General features: G+C 35.9%; 1 protein-coding gene across 2 annotated transcripts in view; it reads left to right on the top strand.

Moving 5' to 3' along the window:
• The window catches only part of GALNTL6 (polypeptide N-acetylgalactosaminyltransferase like 6), a 427,406-nt gene that overhangs the window by 153,071 nt on the left and 251,210 nt on the right, over nt 1-23,125 (top strand). For both annotated transcript variants that reach the window (XM_064710656.1, XM_064710658.1), the window contains exon 2: nt 7,596-7,704. In XM_064710656.1, the coding sequence (XP_064566726.1) occupies nt 7,596-7,704 (109 nt within the window). The remainder of the gene's footprint in view (nt 1-7,595; nt 7,705-23,125) is intronic.

Genomic DNA, 23,125 nt, shown 5'->3' with positions numbered 1-23,125 from the left:
CACAATGGTCTAAAAAATCTTTTTTGGTTCTAAACCAACCAATACTGGCAAAAATCCTGCTGAGTTTCTTCAAATCCTAGCAAAAATCCTGCTGAGTTTCTTCAAACCCCTTTCAGGTCTTTTGATGTTAAAAATAATTTCTGGAAAAGGTAGTTATTAAAAAAATGCAGCCTTAACATGATTTCAAGTATGGTGTTTAAACTCCCTGAAAATGAGTAGTCCAGTATGGATGCAGGCTGTTCTGCAAGCTGACCCTGTTGTGCTTCAAAAAGTCTTCAGTTGAAAAGGAAGACCTGGAGAAAGCAGTACATGGTCAGCATGGGCAGTTATGTATTCATTTAGGTCCATCATAAATGCTCATGTTACTTGAGTCTGGTTTCTTTTCCTTGAATTGGGAATTACACAAGTAAAAATAAAACAAGAAAATACAGGTTTAGGTGTTTTAGTTATTGAGCAAATCTATCAGCAGCTTAGGTCAGCAGGTAGAAAGAGATGGGAGTTGCATGGTCTGTGGAATATTTTTTTTATTGTTATTATTATTTTATTTTATTATCCTTTGAGTCTAGACTCTACCTCCTGTCCTACAGTCAGCTCAAATTGTGACATTTGGAAAGCCAGGGTTTGCTGCCAGACTTTGTGGGTCACCTTTGGCAATTCATGATGCTTCATATTCAACAGATACGGAGTACAACTCCTCTGGAGTTCCATGCTAGTGTTTTAACTTAATCTTTTTTGCTGCAGTTTTGTGACCTGAAATATATAACCATAGTTGCAGCAATAACAGCTTTTTTATACCTGTCTATAAAAGTCTCTGTAATGAAATGCCTGGGGAGCTTGGCATTTTCTAAATAACATTATTAACAGCTTTGATTTGGAATTGATGGCATGATGCTACTGGGTTGTCCATGATAGTCTAGAATCTACAAGCACAAAAAGTGTGATATAAGTGTCTTGAAAATAAAATAACCTCGAGTCATTCAGATGTCACAGACTAAATCAAGTGCTGCCCTTTTTTTGGTGTGCTGGGCTAATTATTTCTACTAATGTAAATGTCAGTGCAATGAACACTTATTTGCTGTGGCATAGCAAATAAGTGGCACAGGAAATCTGAGCATATGAAGAAATTCATCATGTCCTGAAGTCTCTATTATATGGCTTCAAGCCAAGGATATGAAAAGCAGTTCAGATTCACATTTTTTTAAGTGTTTTAAAAGTACATAAAAATGGAGTAAAAATAAAAATAAAACACAGTTTTATACAACAATGTATTTTGATTTTTTCATTCTTTTTGAAATATTCTAGATTTAGAGCGTTTACCACCTTTTCTTGATAGCAGATTGTAGTTCTCTACATTTTACTGGCCGACCTTGGCTTCATCATCGGTGCCTTTCTGATGGGCATCATTTTTGGCAGGAGTGGCTGCCCAGCAGGGGAGCAGGACCAAGGGGAGCTGTCTGTGGATGACATTGGGGCCTGGGCTCCCCCTTGTGCAGGGCAGCTGCTGCCCACCCCAAAGCGTGCCCCTGCAGGTGCTGCAGCCACCACTCCCCACCTAGAGGGACAGAATCCCAGAGGAGGACCCAGACAGGAAACATGTAACCTGGAGCTGCAAAACCGTCAGCTGGTATTGCTAGGCCGTGCAAAAATAATGCCTGCTCCTGCTATGTTTAGGGAATATTCATGGTGGATTCAAATTGCTACAGTGATACTTTCATTTTATGGTGATGGGAGCTTTACAGGCACTTAGGGCTGTGTTGTACCTGTTCCCTGTGTGTGGTACCTATACACAGATCTCAGTTCAGATATGGGGCCTTTTTTGTTTTTTAGTCTAACATTGAAGAGATACAGGAAAGAAGAGCCACACAGGCAGTGTTCAGAGCTTAAACATAAAAAGGTGTGGAGATGAGATAGTGTGATATTTGGGGTTTACACCTTTTCCATTGATCAGGTGCCTTACATCAGCACATTATTAGGGGAAATAATATTTTTGTTTTCATCATTAGCATCCTGACCCATTCACTGCACTGGAATGGATTTTGCTTGAGTGCTTGACTTCAGATTTGGCTGCCATAGTGCTAAGATTTCACTTTGATGATGTGATAAAATGTACCATAATCAGGAAAAGGGGAAATCTTTCAAAATAAATTTTTCTCATTACTCTTCCAACTGCTGGGGACAAAGCTTCATGAGAATGTCTGTCTTAATATACTTTTGATAATACCAGAAGAGAAGTTTGGTAGATGAACATATTGTCATTTTGCACTGATGTATAATGAACATATGGTCTTACACCCAGTGACGCCATTCAATAAAAAGTTTTGCTTAATTTTATTTTGATGAAGGAAGGATTTTAATTGCTCAGTGAGTTCTGGTTTTCATTATTGTCTTTTTTTGATCAGAGTAGTTGATCAAAAAAAGTTCTACTGTGTTAGAACGGTACAAAACAAGTAGTGAATTATGTGTTTTACACAACACTGTTTACAAACACTATACATAAGCTCTTATTCCAAGAACAAAGAGGAATCAAACAGTGGTTATTTTTATGCTTCTCCTGAAATGTCCCCAAAGGTGTCTAAGTACTTCTTCACCGCCTTTATTTCCCATGTGTATCTTTTCCTGAGTGTGAAGAAGTGCCTATGTCTAAATAAGATTATTTCTTAAAATTCATTAAACAATTGGAAGTGGTTATGCTGATCGTTATATGATGTTTTGTTAGTGCAGTATTCAATTATATGTTGGTGTTTAGTAAAATATCCCTAGAGCTAGTGAGCAAATCTTCAGGCTCAAAGTAAATCTGTAATTTCTGTAATATCTTTTTTTTTTAAAAAGGTGCAGCATTTCCTTTGATATATCCTCTTCCCTTGCCTGAGTCCCCTCTAATTGTCTGCCTCCACAGAGTGAAATTAAAAATAAATGAATTATTCAAAGAAGGCACTTGTTTCTTAGTTCAAGCTTTCAAATGTCAAAGTAGAGAAGCTTTTTTTCCCTCTCTGAGGGATCTAATAGTATGTGAGTGAGTTTTTGGTAATAGCTCTATTTTTTGTGCTTATCATATTCTCTGTAATTGAACCAGATGTTAAGTCTTCTCTGGAGGAGAAGAGTCTTCTCAGTTTATGTAGTACCGTATCAGTCTTGCATCCCAAAAGATTTGAGGTTAATGTGAAAATGAAATAGTAAGGCAGATGCTGTATGTAATGTTCCTGTAGGTGGGTAATCTCTTTTGGACTGAAACACTTAAAAACGTGTAACTCAGAGGCACATACTACATGTAACAAATGGTTGGATGATAAATTGTTGTAGGATTTTTTTGACAGTCAGTCAAAATCCAGCACTTTGTATGCAATGGGATGTTTGCTGTTGTAGTAGTTCTGCAATGATGAAAATGGTTCATGAGGTCAAGGCTAAGGGCTGTGGGGACAGACTGCACTATTTGTGGGTGATGTACAGAAATGTTTTGGAGGGGAAAACCCTGAGTATGTTTCAGCTGCTTAGCTGAGCTGGTTTCTCACCCATATGTATTGATAAGTCAATAAAGAATATGTGTAAGCTTTACTTTTGTGTTAGGATGAGGTACTGGGGAGAAGTGGGGCAGGTGTGCCTGACTCTTCTCTTTTCTTGTATCTTGGTTTCCACCAGAAAGAAGCCTGACTTCATGTGTAGGAAGGAACCATAATGTTCTGAAGTCATGCTTTCCATTTCTAAGGCCCTTATGTATACCAAAAGACTACTAGTGCTTTTACAGGCACACGTAGAACTAACACCTCACATTATCCATGAAGTGTTGCTGCCATTTAATTACATAAAAACCCAGGATATGTAAATAGCAAATGTGTATTTCCAGAATACCATGTCTCCTATGATGTATGGTTCAGTAATTTGCCTACACAGAGATGATAGTCCTTCATAAATTCCTTGATAATTTTTTTCTTTCATGGATTGGAACCCAACCTGATTTGGTTATTTGTTTAAACACCTGAACATGTTTTTGTGCTGAATTTGTTATGCATTTTATAATTTTGATCTGTTTATACATTACTCATAAAATGAAGAACTTCTTTTGTTGCCTTCTTTAGCATTTGTACCAATGTGTTGTGGTTAATTTTATTTCACTTGAGTCGATCAGTTTGTGGTTAAATATGTGTTGAACAGAAATTCAGAATCCAGATTTTTTGACACACTCCATCTTTTGTTGTCATATTCACCAGCTCAGAACTTGTCATTTTCAGATGGGATGTGGAGTTGTATGGGTTTTCTTGTATGCATTTTTTCAAGTAGCAACACTTGGTGGTTGTTATTATCCAGCCATTAAACCAGAGAGTCAGCCTGTGTATAACTAAACCAGACCTGCTTCTAGTTTGATGCAAAACACTTTAAATTGTCAAGGCAGCAAAATGGATGGAGAACTGAGGAAGAAAAAGTATGTAGGGAGAAGACAAATGCTAGAGTTATTTTTCTTTTTTTTTTTTTTCTTCTTCCATAGCTAGAAATTCTTTAGAAGTGGGAGCTCTTCCAGTCATTATCATTTGGGTAGAAGAGGCATGCAAGCATACTTAGAGTTCTACAATGGAGCCTTTTAGCAGTTTTAAAAAATTCCAGAAACTGTGTTTTAAGTTCTTTCAAAATGTGATTTGTTTACCCTTAGGTAGAAGTGAAATGCTCAAGTTCTTTTGTATCCTGTTAAACAATATAGCAACTTGGAAAAAAAGGGAAAAAACATCCTTCAGTTGCAGACAAGGGAGATGTTTAGTTAAGGGACCGAAGGCAGTTCAGAATTTTTCAGAGCTAAAGAACTTAGCTTCTTGCCAAAACTCTTGCTCTTCCCAGAGAGTTTGTCTGTGCAGCTTAGCATCCCTTCCTGAGCCCTGTTTCATGCCCACTGCACAGGTGAAACTACTGTGGACAGAGTGAATTTTGTGAAGTCCAGTCCCTGTAGGGGTCACAGCACTCAGATTGAGGCAGTGCTGTCTGAATGCTGGTTTTACCAAGTGACACACGAGGGCATTCTATTGACTTCCCCCTACACTGAAAGGATGTTAGAGCTGAAAATTTGCTATGGTACAATGTGAGGGAGTTAAGGGATTTATTAAAAAGAAATCCCAGCAATCCAAACAATACTCTCAAGTAGTTAAACCAGAACGTCTAATGGTTTACAAATACAATGGTTTGTTTCCTGTTTCCTCTTAGGGCAATGTTATTGTTCCAAAATATGAGCCACAGCAAGACTTCCCTTAGTTTTTGTCTATCATATGATATTCGGATTTATACTTATCCTTTTGCTAGATTAATTTTAGTGGATATATTTATTTAACTATATTATGCTTGCAAGAGTCTCCTGGTACATTAGACTTGTAAATGCTATCAGGTAAAGTAGTTACGTGTAATTAATATTTTTAAAGAGTAATGGCATCAAAATGCAAATAGATAACAGGAAACCAGCCGTAAACTCTATCCTCAGCTTTCTTTCAGTGTCCTGCAAACTTACCATTTAAATAACTACTTTCAGGTAAAGAAGCTAGCACAGGAATAAAAGGTCACAAAAGTAAACTTTATCCTGCTTTTGATAGTTGAAATTGTTGTTCATTTTTGGTTCCAAGTGATTCACACCAGCTGTGCCCATACTGAGAAGGGTACAAGTTTAATTGAAGTGAATCTGTCTGGGTCTGACTTTAATGAACCAGTTACTGTTTCAGAGTAGATTATTTCTGAAATTTGTGATTAAGAATCATGATTAATGCTGTTGCAGCCTGTGTTCTACCTTATGCTTCTGACTTTAGAACCCAAGAAATTTCATATTGCTATTAGAACATTAGCCTTGTTTGAACTCAAAAATTATTGTCATTAATGATTTCATTTAAATAACAAGAAAGGTTAGATTTTTTGATAACCTGACATGTTCTTATCAGGGTGTAATAAGTTTTTCAGTTCTTTTATGTGTGAACCTCTGACTTTTATCATATTTAAATATGTCCACAGTAGTTTCTTGGAATATGTCTGCAGAAGTGATAATAGAAGAATAAACAAACCAGATTGCAGTTTGGCATTATGTAATATAAGTTACCTTTAATACTAAAACTTAAACATGTAGGCCATACTAGCCAAGTGTGATGGATTTTCCTCAGTATTTCAGGGGTTTGTAGGAGAGCACTGAGCTCATGGCACTTTGCCCTGAATATCCAGCATTCTCAGCTGACCCAAAGCAGATATTTTCAGCATAAATCTTTGTCAGCCAGGACTTCTAGCATCCTTTGCTTGAAGGTAACCAGTCATGCCTGGCATTCCTAACTTCTTACTTACGAATCCAAAAGCCTTTGAAATCCAGTTTAAGGATCGCTCAGCAACCAGATCTGCATCATGTAGCTTGGCAAATATTTGTCTGTCCTAGAAAAAAGAAACCCTAACTGAGCACGCTGGGACAATCTCACTTGGAGTCAGTGAGTGCTGCCCAGTTCTGTGCAGCCAGTGGTGTAAAATCAGTAAGAGAGTACGGGTGAGTCCAGTGTTTATTGGGTTTAGACTTCACAGATGAAAGGCAACGCTTCAGTGTTAGACAGGCATGAGATTTTTGTAGGGCTTTCAGTGTTTCCTAGTAGAAGGCTGATCACATCTTGTGTCCCTGGAACTGCTGTTCAAGTGTGTTTTCTCATAACTTTGAGAACATTTCTAGCATGCATTTCATACATGCCTTTTGTTCTGGACAACTTACTGATTTAAACCTGTAATTAGCAGAGCTAGAGTTTTCATGTTATTCTTATTAGCAACAAATCTACATTTCATGTACTTGTAATTGTACTTTTTGATTCTTCATTTTCATAAAAATACTGGTTTTTAGCAAAAATAATCAAGAGAGCTCTAGGAACTCCAGGGAGAGCTCTAGGAAGACAATCTTGCTTAGAAGCTAAAAGCAGTTTTTATCTTTACCCAAGAATTTGGAGTTTGGAAAGGAGAAGTCAGCTTACCAACTACCCATTGTATGGGACTTGCTTTTCTGGGTATTCAGTGGGATTGTGTTTTGGGGTATTTTTCCCCTTACTGCTTATTGTGAAGATCTACAGGATTTGAAGGTGCTTTGAGAATTTCTTTGCTCTGGGCCTTTGATGCAGTCCTTCGATCTTGTGTGAATAACAGTAACTTTGTAGCAGCCATTAAAAAAAAAAACCTAGCAAAAGTAAAAGGAGAACATTGTAAAGTGCAGAGTAACTACAACTCCAATCTTGTACAAGCGATGCTTTAAAGAAAAAAATCCAAGTCCTTCATGTGTTGGAGGATAAGGCATTTTTGAAACCTGTTCAGTTTGAGTGGTCTGTTTAATCTCCATGAGCTTCTTGCCAAGCAGTCATATTGGAACACTGCTGAAAAGAGAAATGTTAAGCTACAGACGTTTGATATACTTCAAATAATTTTTTGACAAGAGCTAAATTTGCTGTGTGTTCTCACAGTATTTAGAAAAATAACTTCATTTATCACAGTAAAGTTTCAGTATTTGCATTGAATAAACTGAGTATGGCTACTGCCATATTATGAGGGTTCCTCTGTAATAACGTGAACCACTTATGTATGTATATATTTATTTGTTTGTTTATTTACTCTTTTCACAGACACTTCCTTTGGGGCTGGGAGATGGACAGCTCTTTACCTGGACTGATGGCTTGAAAAGGAAGGACTGGCATGATTATGAAAGCATTCAAAAAGATGCTATGCGTTCAGGTATACATGAGTTCAGAACAAATTGAAGTGGCTTGTTTACTCATTCTTTCTCTCACTGTTTGTTCTTTGAGTCCTAGAGGAGGCATTCCTAACAGCTTTTTTTTGATTGCAGCACTGTCACAAGGTCATCATGTTCTGAATTAAGAGGTCAGACCAAGCACAAATAGCTTATCTCTGAAGGTAGCCAAGTGACAATGTGTTCCCTGCTAGTAACTATATAATGATTGTACAGCCAGCAAAAATGTTATCAACAAATTATTTTCCCTGTTGAAGTCAGTTTTCAGACTTTGACCAGAGTGTTGGTTTGCAAAAGGACATGTTACAAATAAAGCCAAATCATCCTTAAGTCAATGAACAAAACCCGAGTTGAATACCTGTAGCTGCCAAGAACCTTTGACACTTCTACCAGTCGATCCTTTAGTCTTGTTAAGCAACTTCATCTCATTCTGACAGTCTACAATTATTTGAAAATGGGAGAAAATTGTGTTTGCAAATAGACTGAAGGACACTTTGTTACATTGAGTAACGTAATTTTAATGTACCTTCACATGCTGTATCCCATGCACGCAGAGAGTATGGTTTGTGCTCCTCTTTCTGTCATCAGAGCATGTTCAGATTTGAACTCTTCTTTTACAACATAATATACAACTATTCAACATAAGATGAATTAAATTAGAAGGAAGGAAGAGAAACAGCAGTTGAATTACGCCTTAATCAGTGTTTGAAAGTCATTATTTTACAAAGGCCAATCTACTATTGTAAAAGAAATTATGCTGTCTTGATCCCACTGTCTTGAGACAGCCAAAACCTCCCCCAAAATATCTCTATAACTGAATCTCGTTGACAGATTGGTTGGTAAGTACTTAATTTTACAGGAGCCTGAGCTAGTAAAATATTGCAAGTGTATGTTAATTTTTAAGCTATTTTTCTCTTTCGCTTTTGAATCTTGATCACTAACTAAAGAAATTATCCTTTCCTCCCACATGTGTTTAGGAGGTAAAAAAGGTAGGGAGGAGAAGCAAATTATTCTTGGCAATTTGGTAGTTGTCAGATCAGTACTTGCTGTGTTCCAAATTGCTACATGTGAAATGACAAATATGTAAGAGAGAATGTACAAAGTAAAAGCAGCATGTATGGGAATATCATTGCTGGTTGGAATGGACGTGCATGGATGCTTTGGCAATGTGCTTTAATTTCTAAATATGTAATGTGGACCCCATATTTTTTGGACAATAACAGTAATACTTATGATTGTCTGATGGCTAGCTTAAGGTGTTGCCAGTGTAATGCAAGCCATTGCATGGTGTTGGCTGAGAAACTAAAAAAACGGTATGTAGCTTTGTAATTCCCAGTCCTAAACCTAACATGACTGTAGTAGCATGTGAATATTAAGATATTCTGACTTATTTACATTTTTTTATTTTACCATTTGTTGAGTTTGATATTTGAGAGCTATCTTTTAAATAATTTATATTTGTCATAATTATTCAATAGATTGAAATACCTTTTAATGCTCTTTTCTTTGAAAATCACAATATGGTAATAGAAATGCAAAGCTAGAGCATCTCAGTGCACTCTTTTGGGACGTACTATGTAATTTTTCTTCCTAATGACATTAGCTGAAATTATTAGATGAAACAGTTACTATTAATTAATAAAATAGTTTTAAGTATTAAGTAAATAGTTTTAGGTTTAAGTATTAAGTAAATAGTTAACTATTAGTTAAAAATCTATCTGAAGATATGGTGTGAAAGGGCTTCTCAGGACATTTCAGGAAAGGCAGTCAATGCTTGTTGTACAGAAAAGAAGAAAGGAGTGAAGTATTTTTTTAATTCAGTCTAGCTGTTTATCTGTAAAGTTTATGATTTCCGAAGCACTGAGAATGTGAATTTCATAATTTCTATTTATGGAGAGGTACTAATTTCTTCATGACTGCTACTGTTTCATGGACAAATATTTTGATCCCTCCCCATTCCACAATTAAAACCCATGTTTCTGAATTTGGTCTTCCCTCTTGACGTCAGGAGTAAACCGTTTTGCAAGACGTGCAGAAGAAAAAGGTATTATTTCTGTTTATTTTAAGTGTTTGTTAGTTCACGTTTTGTTAGCGTGGTGGTACTAATTGGGAAGGTACTTGAGGGGAAAGATGGAGAGGAAGGCTGTACACATAGCAAGAACTTAATTTAAAAGCACTTTTGGAAGTCTTTGTAAAGACTTACAAACCAGTTCTAACAATATTAGTTGGTTAATCTTGGTAGAAAAATTCAAGATGACAGGGAAATGCTGTTGTGTTGCAGAAGGACTAATTGTTACACTGTTGGTGGGACAGGGAAGTTACCTATTTAGTTGCCAGTTATCCAAGCCCTGATATATGCAATGTCAGAAATTCCTTTCCTATATAATGACTCAAATATATTTCTTATAATCTTATCAGTACAGAATAGATGTAGTGAAATGAAAATTAAGTGATTCCATCAACCCAATCACTTCCATTCTTCTCTGAATATTACTCTGTCATTAGCTCAAAACCAGTGACTGAAATATAGCAAAAGAAAAGCAAAAGTTAACCTTAAAAAAAAGAGTAATTCTTGAAACAGTTGTGATAGATACATCGGAAGGAAGGAAAAGAAAGAAGTTTAATTGCTTCCATTTTCTGAAGTGAGCCATTAAGTCAGTCAGGTATTACAATGGAGTGGGAGGGAACAAAATAAGCTAATCAGAGAAACTGACTTTATTGGAGTTTATAAGTCATGCCAGCTTTTTGACAAGAAATCAGAATTTAAAATAAGACCCAAGACCTGTTTCTATTAATTTCTTTTCCTGTGGGAATACGACTGATGACATGCCTTGATGAATAATATGCTTAATTTGCATTAAAAATATGAGAACTGTAAACAAATGCAAATCCTACATCTGTCAGTTTTTGTTTTGGTGAGTAATAAACAATGTCTTCTGTATATCAGAAGAATGATCTTGCTTTGGGTTAGAGTGGTGCATGAGCGCAGCCTGTGTAGCAATGACCCAGGTAGCTCCTGGGGTGTGTGTTAGCCCAGCTACAGCAGTGCCTGCTGGATCAGGGCACTGGGAATCTCCTGTGTCTCTACAGAGGGCAGAGATCCTGCGTGCTGAGCTTTGCCATGAATCAGTTACTGTAGTTGACATTTCTTTGTTTTATCAGAGACTTACCTACTTCAGTTGTATAGGGAGGACTTTAGGGACATTGCCACCAAGATGTCATTTCAGGGTCATGGAAGCTGCTGTGTCTGATAGGTCTGGTTTTCCATGGTTTCTGTGCAGAACTAGGAATCTGAGATCCCTCAGTGCTCCCATGAGGGATGAGAGTCACAGGAGAGAGCCATGAAAGCCTAAGCTATTCAGAAGCATCCATGAGAAGACATGATGTTAGTTTCACTTCTATCTTTATGTCCTGGGTAGTGAGAATGAAAGTCCTCAAGAATCAGTCTATGTCATGGTTCCTCCATTTCTGAAAGTTATTTCATCTGTTTCGCTCAAGAAATTCTCAGCTTTATCACCAATTATGAGTAGTAGCAGTAATGATGAATTACAGCTCTTCTCAGGCAAGAGGAGGGATTCATATGTGTGATTCCTGGGCTTTTAAAGAAGTGCAGATTGAATGTTTATGTTCAAATATGGTGCTGTTTCTGATCATGACAATTTGTTTCTAACTACTAGTGATAATTTTTCCAATGTAAAGTGCTACAAAAGAGTAACAGATTAAAGAGCAAAAGGGAAAAAAATAGGGTTTTATTCCTGAAAGCATGCAATCAATTCTATCAGTGATATTAATAGCTGATAAGATGTACTTAGAAAGACTATAAACTGCAAGTGGGTTTTGTTTTCAGTTTTTATTCTTTAAATACAGTCTTTGATTTTTTCCTTTATAATGCTTTGGAGGTATTTTTGTCTGATTGCATGTGTATACTGAAATGATTACATTCTATGAGGTGGACTGAAAATTTAGTGTAATAAACTAATTTCTGAGGGAATGTAATATATAAGAAGCTATGTTAATATAAATAAAAACCTTTTTCTTCAAAAGGAATGAGCTAAGGAATAGAGTAAGTGGCTGTCAATATTTTTATGTTTGTCTGTTATACCATTTTGGCTTGTCTGCTTATAAGATCTCGAAGGAAAAAACCTTTTAGAAAGTACTCCCTTCTATTTAGAAAGCTTGTGTCTATTCCACCAGTTACTGAACCATTTGCAGTCTTTGTTCCTCCTATTTGTACATTTGAATAGCATGTGGAAGCTTTGTGGGGAGGGAAGGAATGAAGGCTGTAATTCTTTCGTGTATTCAGTATTGTCTTTACCTTTCTGCTTCTTCAAAATGTTACCTTGACTGGGAAAAGAGGATTTTAAAGATCTTGACCTTTCCGTACCTCAGTGCAGGCCTTTCATAGAGATTAGTTCTATAAACAAACAGACAGTATGTTCTATAGTTCAACAAACATTCTTACAGATTAGTTTTATAAACAAGCTAAGCAGAGATGTTGAAAAATAAGTGACCTGTACATGTTTGGGATGACAGTGAAAATAGATTGGAGCTCTGTATTCTTGGCATAGAATGTCAGAAGGCAAAAGACATGATGACCATCGTACAGCAATAGCGGGTCGGGAGAAGCTGAATTATGACTTCAGTGTCGCTTAAATTGTTCACTGATGATCCTTTTCCATCACTTCTGCTCAAATATTTGGTTAACCAGTATAAAAATTTTGAATAATGCCCATTCTTAAATTCTAAAGAACTTTTCAGGCCTAGTTCCAGAGTGTTTCTAGAATATATGAGGCAGAATGATACAGAAAGCAACATTAATTGCAATTTCCTATTTGGTATGAAAAATTAGCTCTGTGATACTTATATAGATACATGTAATAAAATTTGTGCAAGAAAATAAATGTATACTAAAATACTGATTTACTTACGCCATATTTCATATGGAATTATGCGCTGGAATTTTTTCAGCATTATATATTAAACAAGTTTACTAGATTTAATTTAGGTCTTTGAACTTGCAATTCCTTTAGAAAGAATTTGAGAATTTGCAGTATAATTGGAACTGTAGTGGTAGCCAAGGTTTCAACAAACAGCCATAACTTAATTGTTCATAGCATTAATCATGAATATGCTTCATGCAGTTTACGATGTATTGTTTGTAAAAGAGAAAAATGTTGGTCAGTTTATCTTAATGCAAGTCTAACATGATTAAAAAATTCTGAACAGTTAATCATGGCTTGTCAAGGAGACAGCACATAAAGGATGTATAGTATGAAAGATGGATGCAATCTTCTGCAGTTACATAAAGTGTTTCACATATTAAAATGCATTTGCTCCATAAATAAAGTGCTGCAGACTGTGATCTGATTCTACCACTCTTAATGGTCTGGATGTCCTGTTGAAAACAGTGAGATCAGCCTTTAGCTGGGTGCCAAGCATGATTAAACTATTATACTCTAAAATACTGATTTGGAAAGAAAAATGGGTTTTTTTCAGTAGAGCCTTCTTTAAAAGTTTAAACCCTGATAGCTAGGAAATGCAGTTTGGTGTTTTGGTTTTTTGTCACAAGGCCTTAAGGTTTTCTGTGGGTATTATAGACTGACTTCCCCAGTTAGTGAAATGGCATATCACAGTATTATTTAAGCAGTAGCTTGGGCACACATTTTCGCTGGATCTCAAGTTACAACTTACAACAGTTACATTGCAGAAGAAGCTGGGAAGTATAAGGCTGCAGTTGTATAGAATTTGCCGCTGTCAGAAAACTGTGCACGTGATAGAATTAACTCTTGCCACTTAAAATCTCTGAATAAAAACAATTTATAGGAAGCTGTAAGTCAGAGCCAAGCTTCTATTTTAAAGCACAAAGTCTCTGTTGCCTTGGCCAGATATGAGGCCCTTTTTGTGGTTGAAGTAAATGTGGTTCTTTCCCTGTTCTTCCCTGTCCCTGCCCCCTGCCACACACACACTTTGGAAACTCAGTTAAACAATTTAAATGTAATTGGAAAGCTAAGTTTTAAGACCTACCAGGGTGACCAAAGAGAGTGAAGCAGAGTTGATAATATGACTCTTGTTATTTAGAACACTGAAAATTATCTTCTGCATGCTTTTCTGTGCTGGGACTGGGCATGTTGATTTTTACCTTGATTGGCAGGAAGAAAATTGTGTTTCCAGAAACTTGGTGAGAGCTATCTATTGCCTCTCACTGTATCAGTGATTCATGTTCTGGAATGAAACTAGTATCCAGAATTCAAGAAGTGCTGTCCTAGAAAAATTATTAAAGTTACTAGGTTGTTGTCTTTTGCTGTATTTTTATCTGTGTGGGGATATGTGGTTTCAAATCCTTAACAAACCAAAGTTTACTCTCTAGTAGCTTCTCCTATTGTATTTGAATGTTGATCTGAGTGCTCACACAATTTTAGAAAGAAACAAGCCAAAACAAATATACAATTTAAAGAAAAGAAGCAGCAGATGCCATCTGCTTCTGATAGTCCAAATACAGTATTTCCTGCTCTGTATAGCAGTGAAGACCTGTCTTCAGGGACTTAAATCAGTATTAGTGCTCAGGAGGTGATACTGGTTAATGTATTTAATGGGTAATACTTGGGGATTTAACAGAGTTGCTGTCTTTAAAAAAAAGGAAACATGACTTGATAAATTTTGTGTTTGGGTTTTTTTTGGGAGGGAGGGTATGAGAGGGCCTCTCAGCTAAAACGGACCTTTTAATTTGGCATTTGAGAATGCCAAATGATGGTTCTAGAATGATGGTTCATTTTTTGGCCGTTAGGCATCTTTCTCTTTGTGCTTAAACATTTTCAGGGCTATCTAAATAATATTTAGTAGGAGTTCCATGTAGATACTTGGCTGGTTTGGTTTTATGTTTGGTTGTTTTTTTAAAGAGAAGTTTTGTAGTAATTCTGGAGAAGGGATTTTTATCTGCCTAGTCTTGAAAAACATAGGGCTCATTTGCAGAGAGAGTTAGGAACAACCAAACAGCTTAGAGACCTTCAGGGTAGACCTGTCTGTGTAGAAAGATGAGGAGAGCTCTACAGACCATCTAAATTGATTCTATTAACTCTTGTGATGGGTGTAAAAATGATCAAGTTTGTCAGTTCACGGCAATTATTGCTTGATTCAGTGGAACAAAGAACCGTTGCTTAGTTTGCTGTGAAAACTCAAATACAGAGAAGTAGACGTGGTTACATTCACAAAAACATTTTTGGAATTTTGTTTTTAGCCTTTTGGTCTTCAAGAAGTCAAGATGCTTGGGATTCCTGAAAAAAAAAAGCCAAACCAACCCAATAAATAGTGCCTGTGTTCCTGTCATAGCTTCTTTCTTTCTTTTGAGGATATGAATTAAGCCTGCAAGTACAAAAGTCTAGAATAGTTATCTCAATACAGTTTATGACTGAAATATGTGTAAGGTGACTTTCTTTCTTTTCCTTCCTGTTTTCATTAAATAAGCTGACAGAGGAAAATTATTGGACTGGTGAAACCATTTGTCTGACATCCAGTGAATATATGTGAAAAGGCAGAGATGTATGATTGTTTTGCTATAATTTGCTTTATAGACACTAGCTCATCAAATTATGCCCTATAATCACTGCTTCTCAAGGAACAGAGCTACCTTTTGGATGGGATTGTGTAACATAAAGTTGTCTGCCCTGCATGCTTGCAGTGAGATGTTGTCTAGGGAAATCTGTCCTCCTCTTAATATAAAGAAGGTAGAAAAAAGAAACCACATTTCTAGGAGTGACATCTGCAAACCTGTGTTGCAGACAGTTCTGCTGACTGCAAGGTAGAAATAAACTTCTTTAGTTATTTTTAGGCAATCTTGATTAAAAGTTCTGCAGGAGATGAAATTTAAATAGTAAAACTTGCTGGGAGTTTCAGTGGAAAAATGCTCAGCTTTAAAAAAAATCAAGATGCATATTTAAGTTTCAATATAGGTATTCTTAAAACATGGAAACGGTGTTTCTCTTGAAGTTTCTCTTTAAATGGTTTACATTTTGATATTTTTAAAAGACAGCTGAAGTAATTTCAGGTTACCCTGACCATTACTTCTATTTTACATGCTAAGAAATTGGATACCTTGTGATTGTTTTGGAAACCACTATGAATGTATATGAGGTTAATTATACATGCTTCTTGCGTTTTCTTTCCATGCCAGTTTACAAATGATGAGACTGATGTGAAATACAGTGAGTACTGGTGTGTAAAGTGGGGAAGGAGTAGTCTCCAGAGGGCAACTTGCAGACTTCCTAAAAGGATACTGATTCTGTTGTCCTCCCAAATCTTGAATACTTCAAGGATTTCTTCATTGAGAGAACCATCTATTTCTAATATTGTCACACACAAAAAAGAAGCCTCTAAACTAATAACGTTAGATTATTTGCATTTTTTTCCAGTGTACTTTGTTCCCAGCTTTCACTAAAATGGTTGTACTGTAAAGAAATCCAAACTTCCTGTGCCTCACAAAAAGAGTGAAAGCTTTGAGTAGTTAAAGTTCTGGAGGGCTGGCATTTTAATTAGCTGCTGTTAATGAGTAAGTTAAGCAAGTTACTAACATACTGCCACTTCAGCCTGGTATTGAAAGGACTTCCCCCCCCTCCCCCGGTTTATACAACCAACAACTTTTTAAAAACTGTAAGAAATGGTGTAAGAAAATGTAAGAAAATATTTTCACCTTTTTTCTTCTTTTTTGGACACGTCTGAAGTCATACATAGAAGTTTTGAGACCCTGAGCATTTCTTGGCAATAAGATAATTTTTCTCCAATCTGAGTCTGTTTTACCCATGAGAGCAGTTAGTGATTGATCTCTCCCTGCCCTTATCTCAACCCACAAGCCTTTTATTATATTTTGTCTCCCCTGTCCAGCTGAGGAGGGGAATGATGGAGTGGCTTTGGTGAGCACCTGGCATCCAGCCAGGATAAAATCAACACAGTAGAACATCAGTTCCTAATCCAGTTCAAGTCCTTTGTCGTAATTTCTCTCACTATTGTAAAGGTGTTGGTTTACTATTTAAGCAAGTACAGGAAAAATTGAATTTTAAATATATGCAGAAACAGTTTCTCTAAGTTAAATCACATGACATGCAGAGATGAATGAATAGCAAGAGAATAGACAAACAAAGTGGGTTTTTTCCTCTGTGGAAAATGTGAGGTGTGGTGATTTTTTTTCTTTCTGCTTTTCTAGTTTTAAATATACCTGACAAATTTAATGGTGTAATTTCTGGTAATGCATCTGAAACAAAACCTACAATTAAAGGAGGTCTCTGATTTACATCCTATTCCTCTGTTACCTATGGTTATGGAGGGCTGTGAATTCTTGCTCTCTTAACATGGTTGCTAAAGATTTTTCTCCTCAAAAAATGGATTTATTGAGGGGCTCTTGATCATACAGCCATAAGTAGAATTCAGAGTGTTGTGTGCTGCATAAATACATCATAAATCTGCATAATGGCATTTAACTTTTTTTTTTAATTTTCTCAGTAAGAAAGAAATTTTTAGGGACTTTCTTTATATACACCTGAAATTTTGAGCTGTGTACATGTGAGCCTTTGGGCTAGTACTTGACCCTTTTTTCTATCTGTGATAAAATTAGAAAGTATTGTTTTGGCTCAAAACCAAAATTTTTAACTTGAATGTCTCCCCTTTATTAATTTTTGTCAAGTTCTATAATTTACATAAGATTTGGAAAAAAATACTGTGATTAAAAAATTTTGGCTTCCAAAATTTTTTGCTTGTTTGTTTCTCTTAACCCAGGTATCAACAATTTTTTTAAAAAAATCAGAAAATACTTTTGGCTGAATCCAGACATCAGTTTTCAATAAGTTAACTTTTTCAGAAAAGTTCCCAGTGGATATACTAGGTTCCAAATGAATTGTGTATAAATGTGGCCTTGGGATAAATGTTTAGTTGTGTTCTGTATATGATGAGTTGTCCTTTTGAATAGAAAATATTTTAAACTAATTAGTTGAAAATTTGTTCAGATCCTGGCTGAAGGTGGTTCATGAAGTCTCCACTTCTACCTCTGCATGATTCTACAGCATATACTGACTGAAAAGTTCAGTTGACTTTAGTACAGGAATTTTGCTCAAATTTGTGTCAGGCATTTGAAAAATAATTGGAATTTATTAGATTTGAACTATTCAGAAAGATGTGAATCAATGGGAAGGGAGGAGAAGGGCTGTGGAGAGCTGTGCTGAGCTCAGAACAGGTCAAGCATTAACTTTAGCTCTCCTTACCACAGGAATGTCAGTCAGTTGAAAGGCTCTTCAAAATAAAAAATGCATTTTAAACCATTTTAAAAACCATGCATTTAAAAATGAGTGATAAAAGGCAATACTAAAGATTGCAGCATTAGTATCTTTTATAAGAACAAGGAAGGGCAGTGGCTGGGAAGTGCAGTGATAGTGAATATATGGAGCAGTACATGTAGTATTGAAAGCTTTCACAAGAGTAATGTGTCTGATTTGCCAAAAGAAAACATGAAAAAAAGGAGGACACTGAGATTCAAAGTGCCACTTTGGGTGTGACAGAACAAAATGCATTTTGTTGTAAGTAAAGCAGAAGGACTTAGGCAGGCCAGTCCCAAGAACTTGGCATTACTTGTCTCAGTTGTTCATCTGGGTTTGTATTGCTTGCCTTGATGGTAATTCTTACATCTCTGAATTTGTAGGGGTGCCTGTTTTTTACATTTTCCCGAGTACTTATTTGCTTACTCAGCTTATAATGTATAAATCTGAACAGACCTGAAAAAGCAATAAACCATTTCTGTACTACCTGAGAAACTTGCAAACGCTGCTTGCTTATTGGCATTCTTCTCAAATTTACAGAAGGAATAAGGTTGTCCTTGTCACTGAGTCACCATGTGGGGAATCAGATGGCTTAGTTCTGCTTCTTGGGTCTGCCTCAAACTTTAACTGTGAATGTTTACTATCTCCATATGTAAGAATGGTTATTTTATATATATATATAAGTATGTATGCATATTTATGTATTTGTTGTTGCTGGTTTTTTTGCGGCTGTTCATGGTTTGTTTTGTTTCAGGATTTTTTTGTAGAGGCCCTACAGGTTAAATCCAAATTTACTGGGAGTTGTGACATCTCATGTGTTCTCTGGAGGACATACATCCTCATGCTTCATGTACAAGAGTGACTGCATTGTTACTCACACTCATTTTTTACAGGTTATTCCATCTTCATGTGGCAGCCACAAAGCCAGTTTCTGGGGCATTTATTTGAATTAATGAAAAAAAAATTCCATATTAAGAAATTTGTTCCATGGAACATCCTATTTTTTTTCCTGTGATAGTATATGGTAAACATCACATGGTAATAATATGTCTTATAATGAAGAAAAATAGAGGCACAGGGTTAACTCTTGTGTTAATTACAGCTGCTATGACCCTATCATTTTGTATTTTGGGGTTTTCTGAAACACTGTCTGTGCAACTGTAATTTTGCATTAATTTTGTGGATCTGTTTGGTTCCTGTATCTAATCCTGTTATGAACATTTTAGTTTGAGCTTTTTCAGAGTATCAGTTTGACCATACACATTAATTAGTAAGATTTCTGGTATTAGAGACTATTAGAAGACCATTCTTGACACATTCTATACTAAAATGAATTAATTCATTTAAGTATAGAAACAGACACCTTACCATTATTAGTAGATTTTTTTCAGGTCATGTTCCATAGTAGATTCGTTTTATCCTAGCAGGTCCTTCAGTTACTAACTGAAACTGTGAAGCCTTTTTTATGGTTGAATTCTGTTTCTCACATGCTTGCTCATTCAGTGTTTGGCTCTGATTAATGGTCTACAGCCAGTCTAATGTTAAATGAAAAAAAAATTCTGGTGGCTGTGGCATTTGGTGATAAGTAGTTAGACTAAATAGAAGATGTACTGTGCTTCCCTTGGCTACAGAGTTATGATTAGATTCAGCTCAGCCTGCAGAATACTACGGAGGATATTGCTTCTCTGCTGCAGTGATAGAGCAACTCATATCAAAACAGCATGTGTTGCTGCTTATCTTGCATTGTACACTGTGGCATTCTAAACACACTGGACAAACCAAGTAATGCAGTCTGGTTTTTTTCTTTTATTTTTGCTAGATTTATTGAAGTGGAAATGAGGGGTTAGAATGAGTCTTTCCACTCAGCAAGCCATTGTAGTACTTGCAGCAAGTTTTAAAAGCCATAAATTTTAAGAAAAATTATATTGCTTTTTTTTGTGAAATTTTTATTCAAGCCCGTTGGACAGTTGACTTTTCAGGGTTCTTATGCAGTCATTCTGCTAAAACAAAAGAATCCCACTGATTTACCTCATGATATATTTTAAAGCAATCGCTTCCCTCAGACACACACACACTGTAATTTTACTCTGAAATGATGATGTTGGAAATTTAGAGGCTGCATTTTTAATGTTTCAAATGAATGAAAATGGGAGGAATATTTTAATACTCCATAAGGCACAGGCTGTAAGATTTAGAAATTAATTATTGATTAATTAATTGAAAATTACTAATTGAAAAAATGCACATGTTTAAGATAAACCACAGTTTCTTGTTTCTGTATAAATAATTTAATATTGGTTATTTGAAAGATATAGAGTTGGCTTTTTCTAATGGTTACCTGTGTAATTCACTTTTTCTACTAGGGCACCACTGCCTACAGTAAAGACCAGGTTGCATTTTAAAGTGATATCTAGTAAAATGCCTAGATACCTGCAAGAATTAATCTCAAGAGCACTGAGATTAATTTTATTAATTAATTGTTAATTTTATTTAAGGTTTTTATTCTTGCAAATTAATTAACTCAGCAAACAATATTTTATTACAGATAAACAGGTAACATGTAAGAACTAATTCCTAAAGTTATAACAATAATAATTTTTCAATCCGCTTTGTCAAGGCAGCAGCTGGGCCAGCTGATTTTTCCCCATTCCTGAGCCAAAGCCTGCCTTACTCGTGGGAACTGTGGAGTCCTGTGAGGCAGCAAGCCCCAGCTGAAGTTTCCAGAGCTTTGTGCTGTGACCTGGGGGTTTTGACACTCTGCCAGATGTTGCTGTTGCTTGCTCCACTTGGTGCACTCGTTCATTCTTCTGCTCACTGCCACTACTGCTCCTCATTTTTGTGCTGCTCAGCCCAACCCACTGTCATTTCATATAACTTTCTCTTGTTTCCACTTTAAAAAGATGCACATGAAATGCTAGCATGTCCTTGATGTGTACTGAACATTGGTAATAGGCTTCTGCGGCTTCATGAAGTCCTAAAAAAAAAATGTTGTCGCATTTCTTCCTTGCAGTTGGACCCACATCATACCATGAAGAGCTGGCCTAGGCCTGTTAAGTCTGTGGAAATCTGGAAATTATATTTAATACAGTTACAAAGCTGTAATTTACTTTTTTTCCACTTGGACGTTCTTTTTTATAAAAATGCTTCTCAAGCATGTGTAAAATAAGTTCATCTGAGAGGTTTCTATTTGTGCCTCTCATTTCCTCCCCTGGAAATGCTCTTCCTTTACCTACTTCCTACCCACTCTGGGTTGAGGAATGGCAGAACACCTCACTACTATAAGTAGGGATTTCATTTTGTGTTTGTAACACAAAATGAATCCTTTAAAAAAAAGGTTCCTTTAATTTTTATCTCATGTGAATGATAAGCAAATAATACTACAAAGATCCAACTATACTACAATTTGAATGTACTCTTCTAAATTTTTTTAGGGAGCGTGTTCTTCTCTGTTGTTTTTTTGTTTGGTTGATTGAAGGTTTTCTTGGACTTTTGTTCTTGTGGTTTGATTGCTCAGCATTTAGTTCTGGATGTAAGCAGGCAGTCAGATGACAAAATTTAAAGTTATATGATTTTTCTCCCTTTTTCTGCCAACCTGTGCTATTTGTATAAAACTGTTGCTGAAGAGAGAAGGAATTTAGTTCATGTTTCTCCTGCTGACATCATATTACTGTAGCAGCAATCCAGAGAGCACAAAGCCTTGTACTTGCTCCCGATAACATCTCTATACCACTCAGCAAGGACAGCGTGATCCTTGGAAAAGAAAATCTCTATGTACTACTGTCATCTGAACATAGATTAAATACTGGGGACTTAAATGCTTTCACACAGAAAACTGAGTGAATTTTTGACTGTTTTCTGTAGTAGTTTGATATTGAACCTGTAATAAATGAATTCTATTATATATTTATAAAGAAATCATTTATTCTTGCTTGAAAATTCATTGTTCAGGATTTCCTTGGCAGGGTTTCTGCGTAAGATTTGATAACTTCTGTAATGCTAAGAAAAAGCTTTTTATATTGCCTCAGACTTTGACAGTTATGTAATAAATAATTAGAAGTGTTGTAAGTCTTACTGTAGTGCCTTTTTAAGCTGCTACAAGGTAGTGATAAAATATTTTTGAAAGATACTTTTGATCCTATTTCCATTGATGTAAAATCAATTTAATTCCTTTCCCTATAATATGAATTTGGGTAATGAAAATGTACAACTGAGTGAGATACTCTGAGAAGTTTAGGAAAAGTAGAATAAACTTGAAATAAATATACTACAGTTTCTGATGCAATTTTTATTGACTCTGAGGGAACCTTTAGTCAGTTCTCCTCCTATTTCTCATAGCATTTGTAGGAATTTAAGGTTGTAATCCATCTTAATAAATGACCAGAGCTGTATCAATCATCTTTCTGAGGCATGTTATCATTTCTTGCATGCCTATACATGTTCCCTGGATTGCCTAGTCCATTGTTTTACTATTCATACAGTTAAAAAAAATTTTCTTTACTTTCAATCTGAAAAGCCATTTTATGTACATGTAAATATACACCTACACATTTTTTGCAAGCTGGGTAGTTTCAGTTGATATGAAGGAAATTAATGTGAGAAATGCAGTTTTAATTTTCTGTCTCAGTAACAAATTGTCGAAGATCATTCATGCATTTATTAAATGAAAAATTTCATCCATTTTATTGGAAATTAACATAAATGTGAAAAACCACAAAAGGCATTTGCTCAAAGCAAGCAACTCCTTTCCTAATATGAAAGGAGAAGGTCATTTCTGCATCCTGCCCTCCTGTCCGTGAGGAAAAGGAAAAATAAGGAACACAATTATTTTTCATAGTACTCAAATGGAAATTCACTTCCAAAAAAGCAGAATGTGCTGGCAGTTTGAGTTGCTAATCTGTTTTACGTATCTAAATAATGTGAAGTCAATCTCTGCAGTGAAAGATGGGAGACTTATAGGCAACTGTGCACTATGAAAATTTCAGAAGTTATGTAAAATACCACAGATTTCTTTAAACAGGGTTTTTGCCCTCTGGCTTGGTCAGTTGCCATATCATGGAACAAAAAGGGGTTTTTTAATGAAAATTCATGTGTCAAAGTGATGTAAGATCTC

This window comes from Zonotrichia leucophrys, chromosome 4 (assembly GCF_028769735.1).
Source record: "Zonotrichia leucophrys gambelii isolate GWCS_2022_RI chromosome 4, RI_Zleu_2.0, whole genome shotgun sequence".
NCBI classification, from domain to species: domain Eukaryota; kingdom Metazoa; phylum Chordata; class Aves; order Passeriformes; family Passerellidae; genus Zonotrichia; species Zonotrichia leucophrys.
The sequence above is the reverse complement of the archived record's forward strand: the minus strand, read 5'-3'. Positions and strand labels throughout refer to the sequence as shown.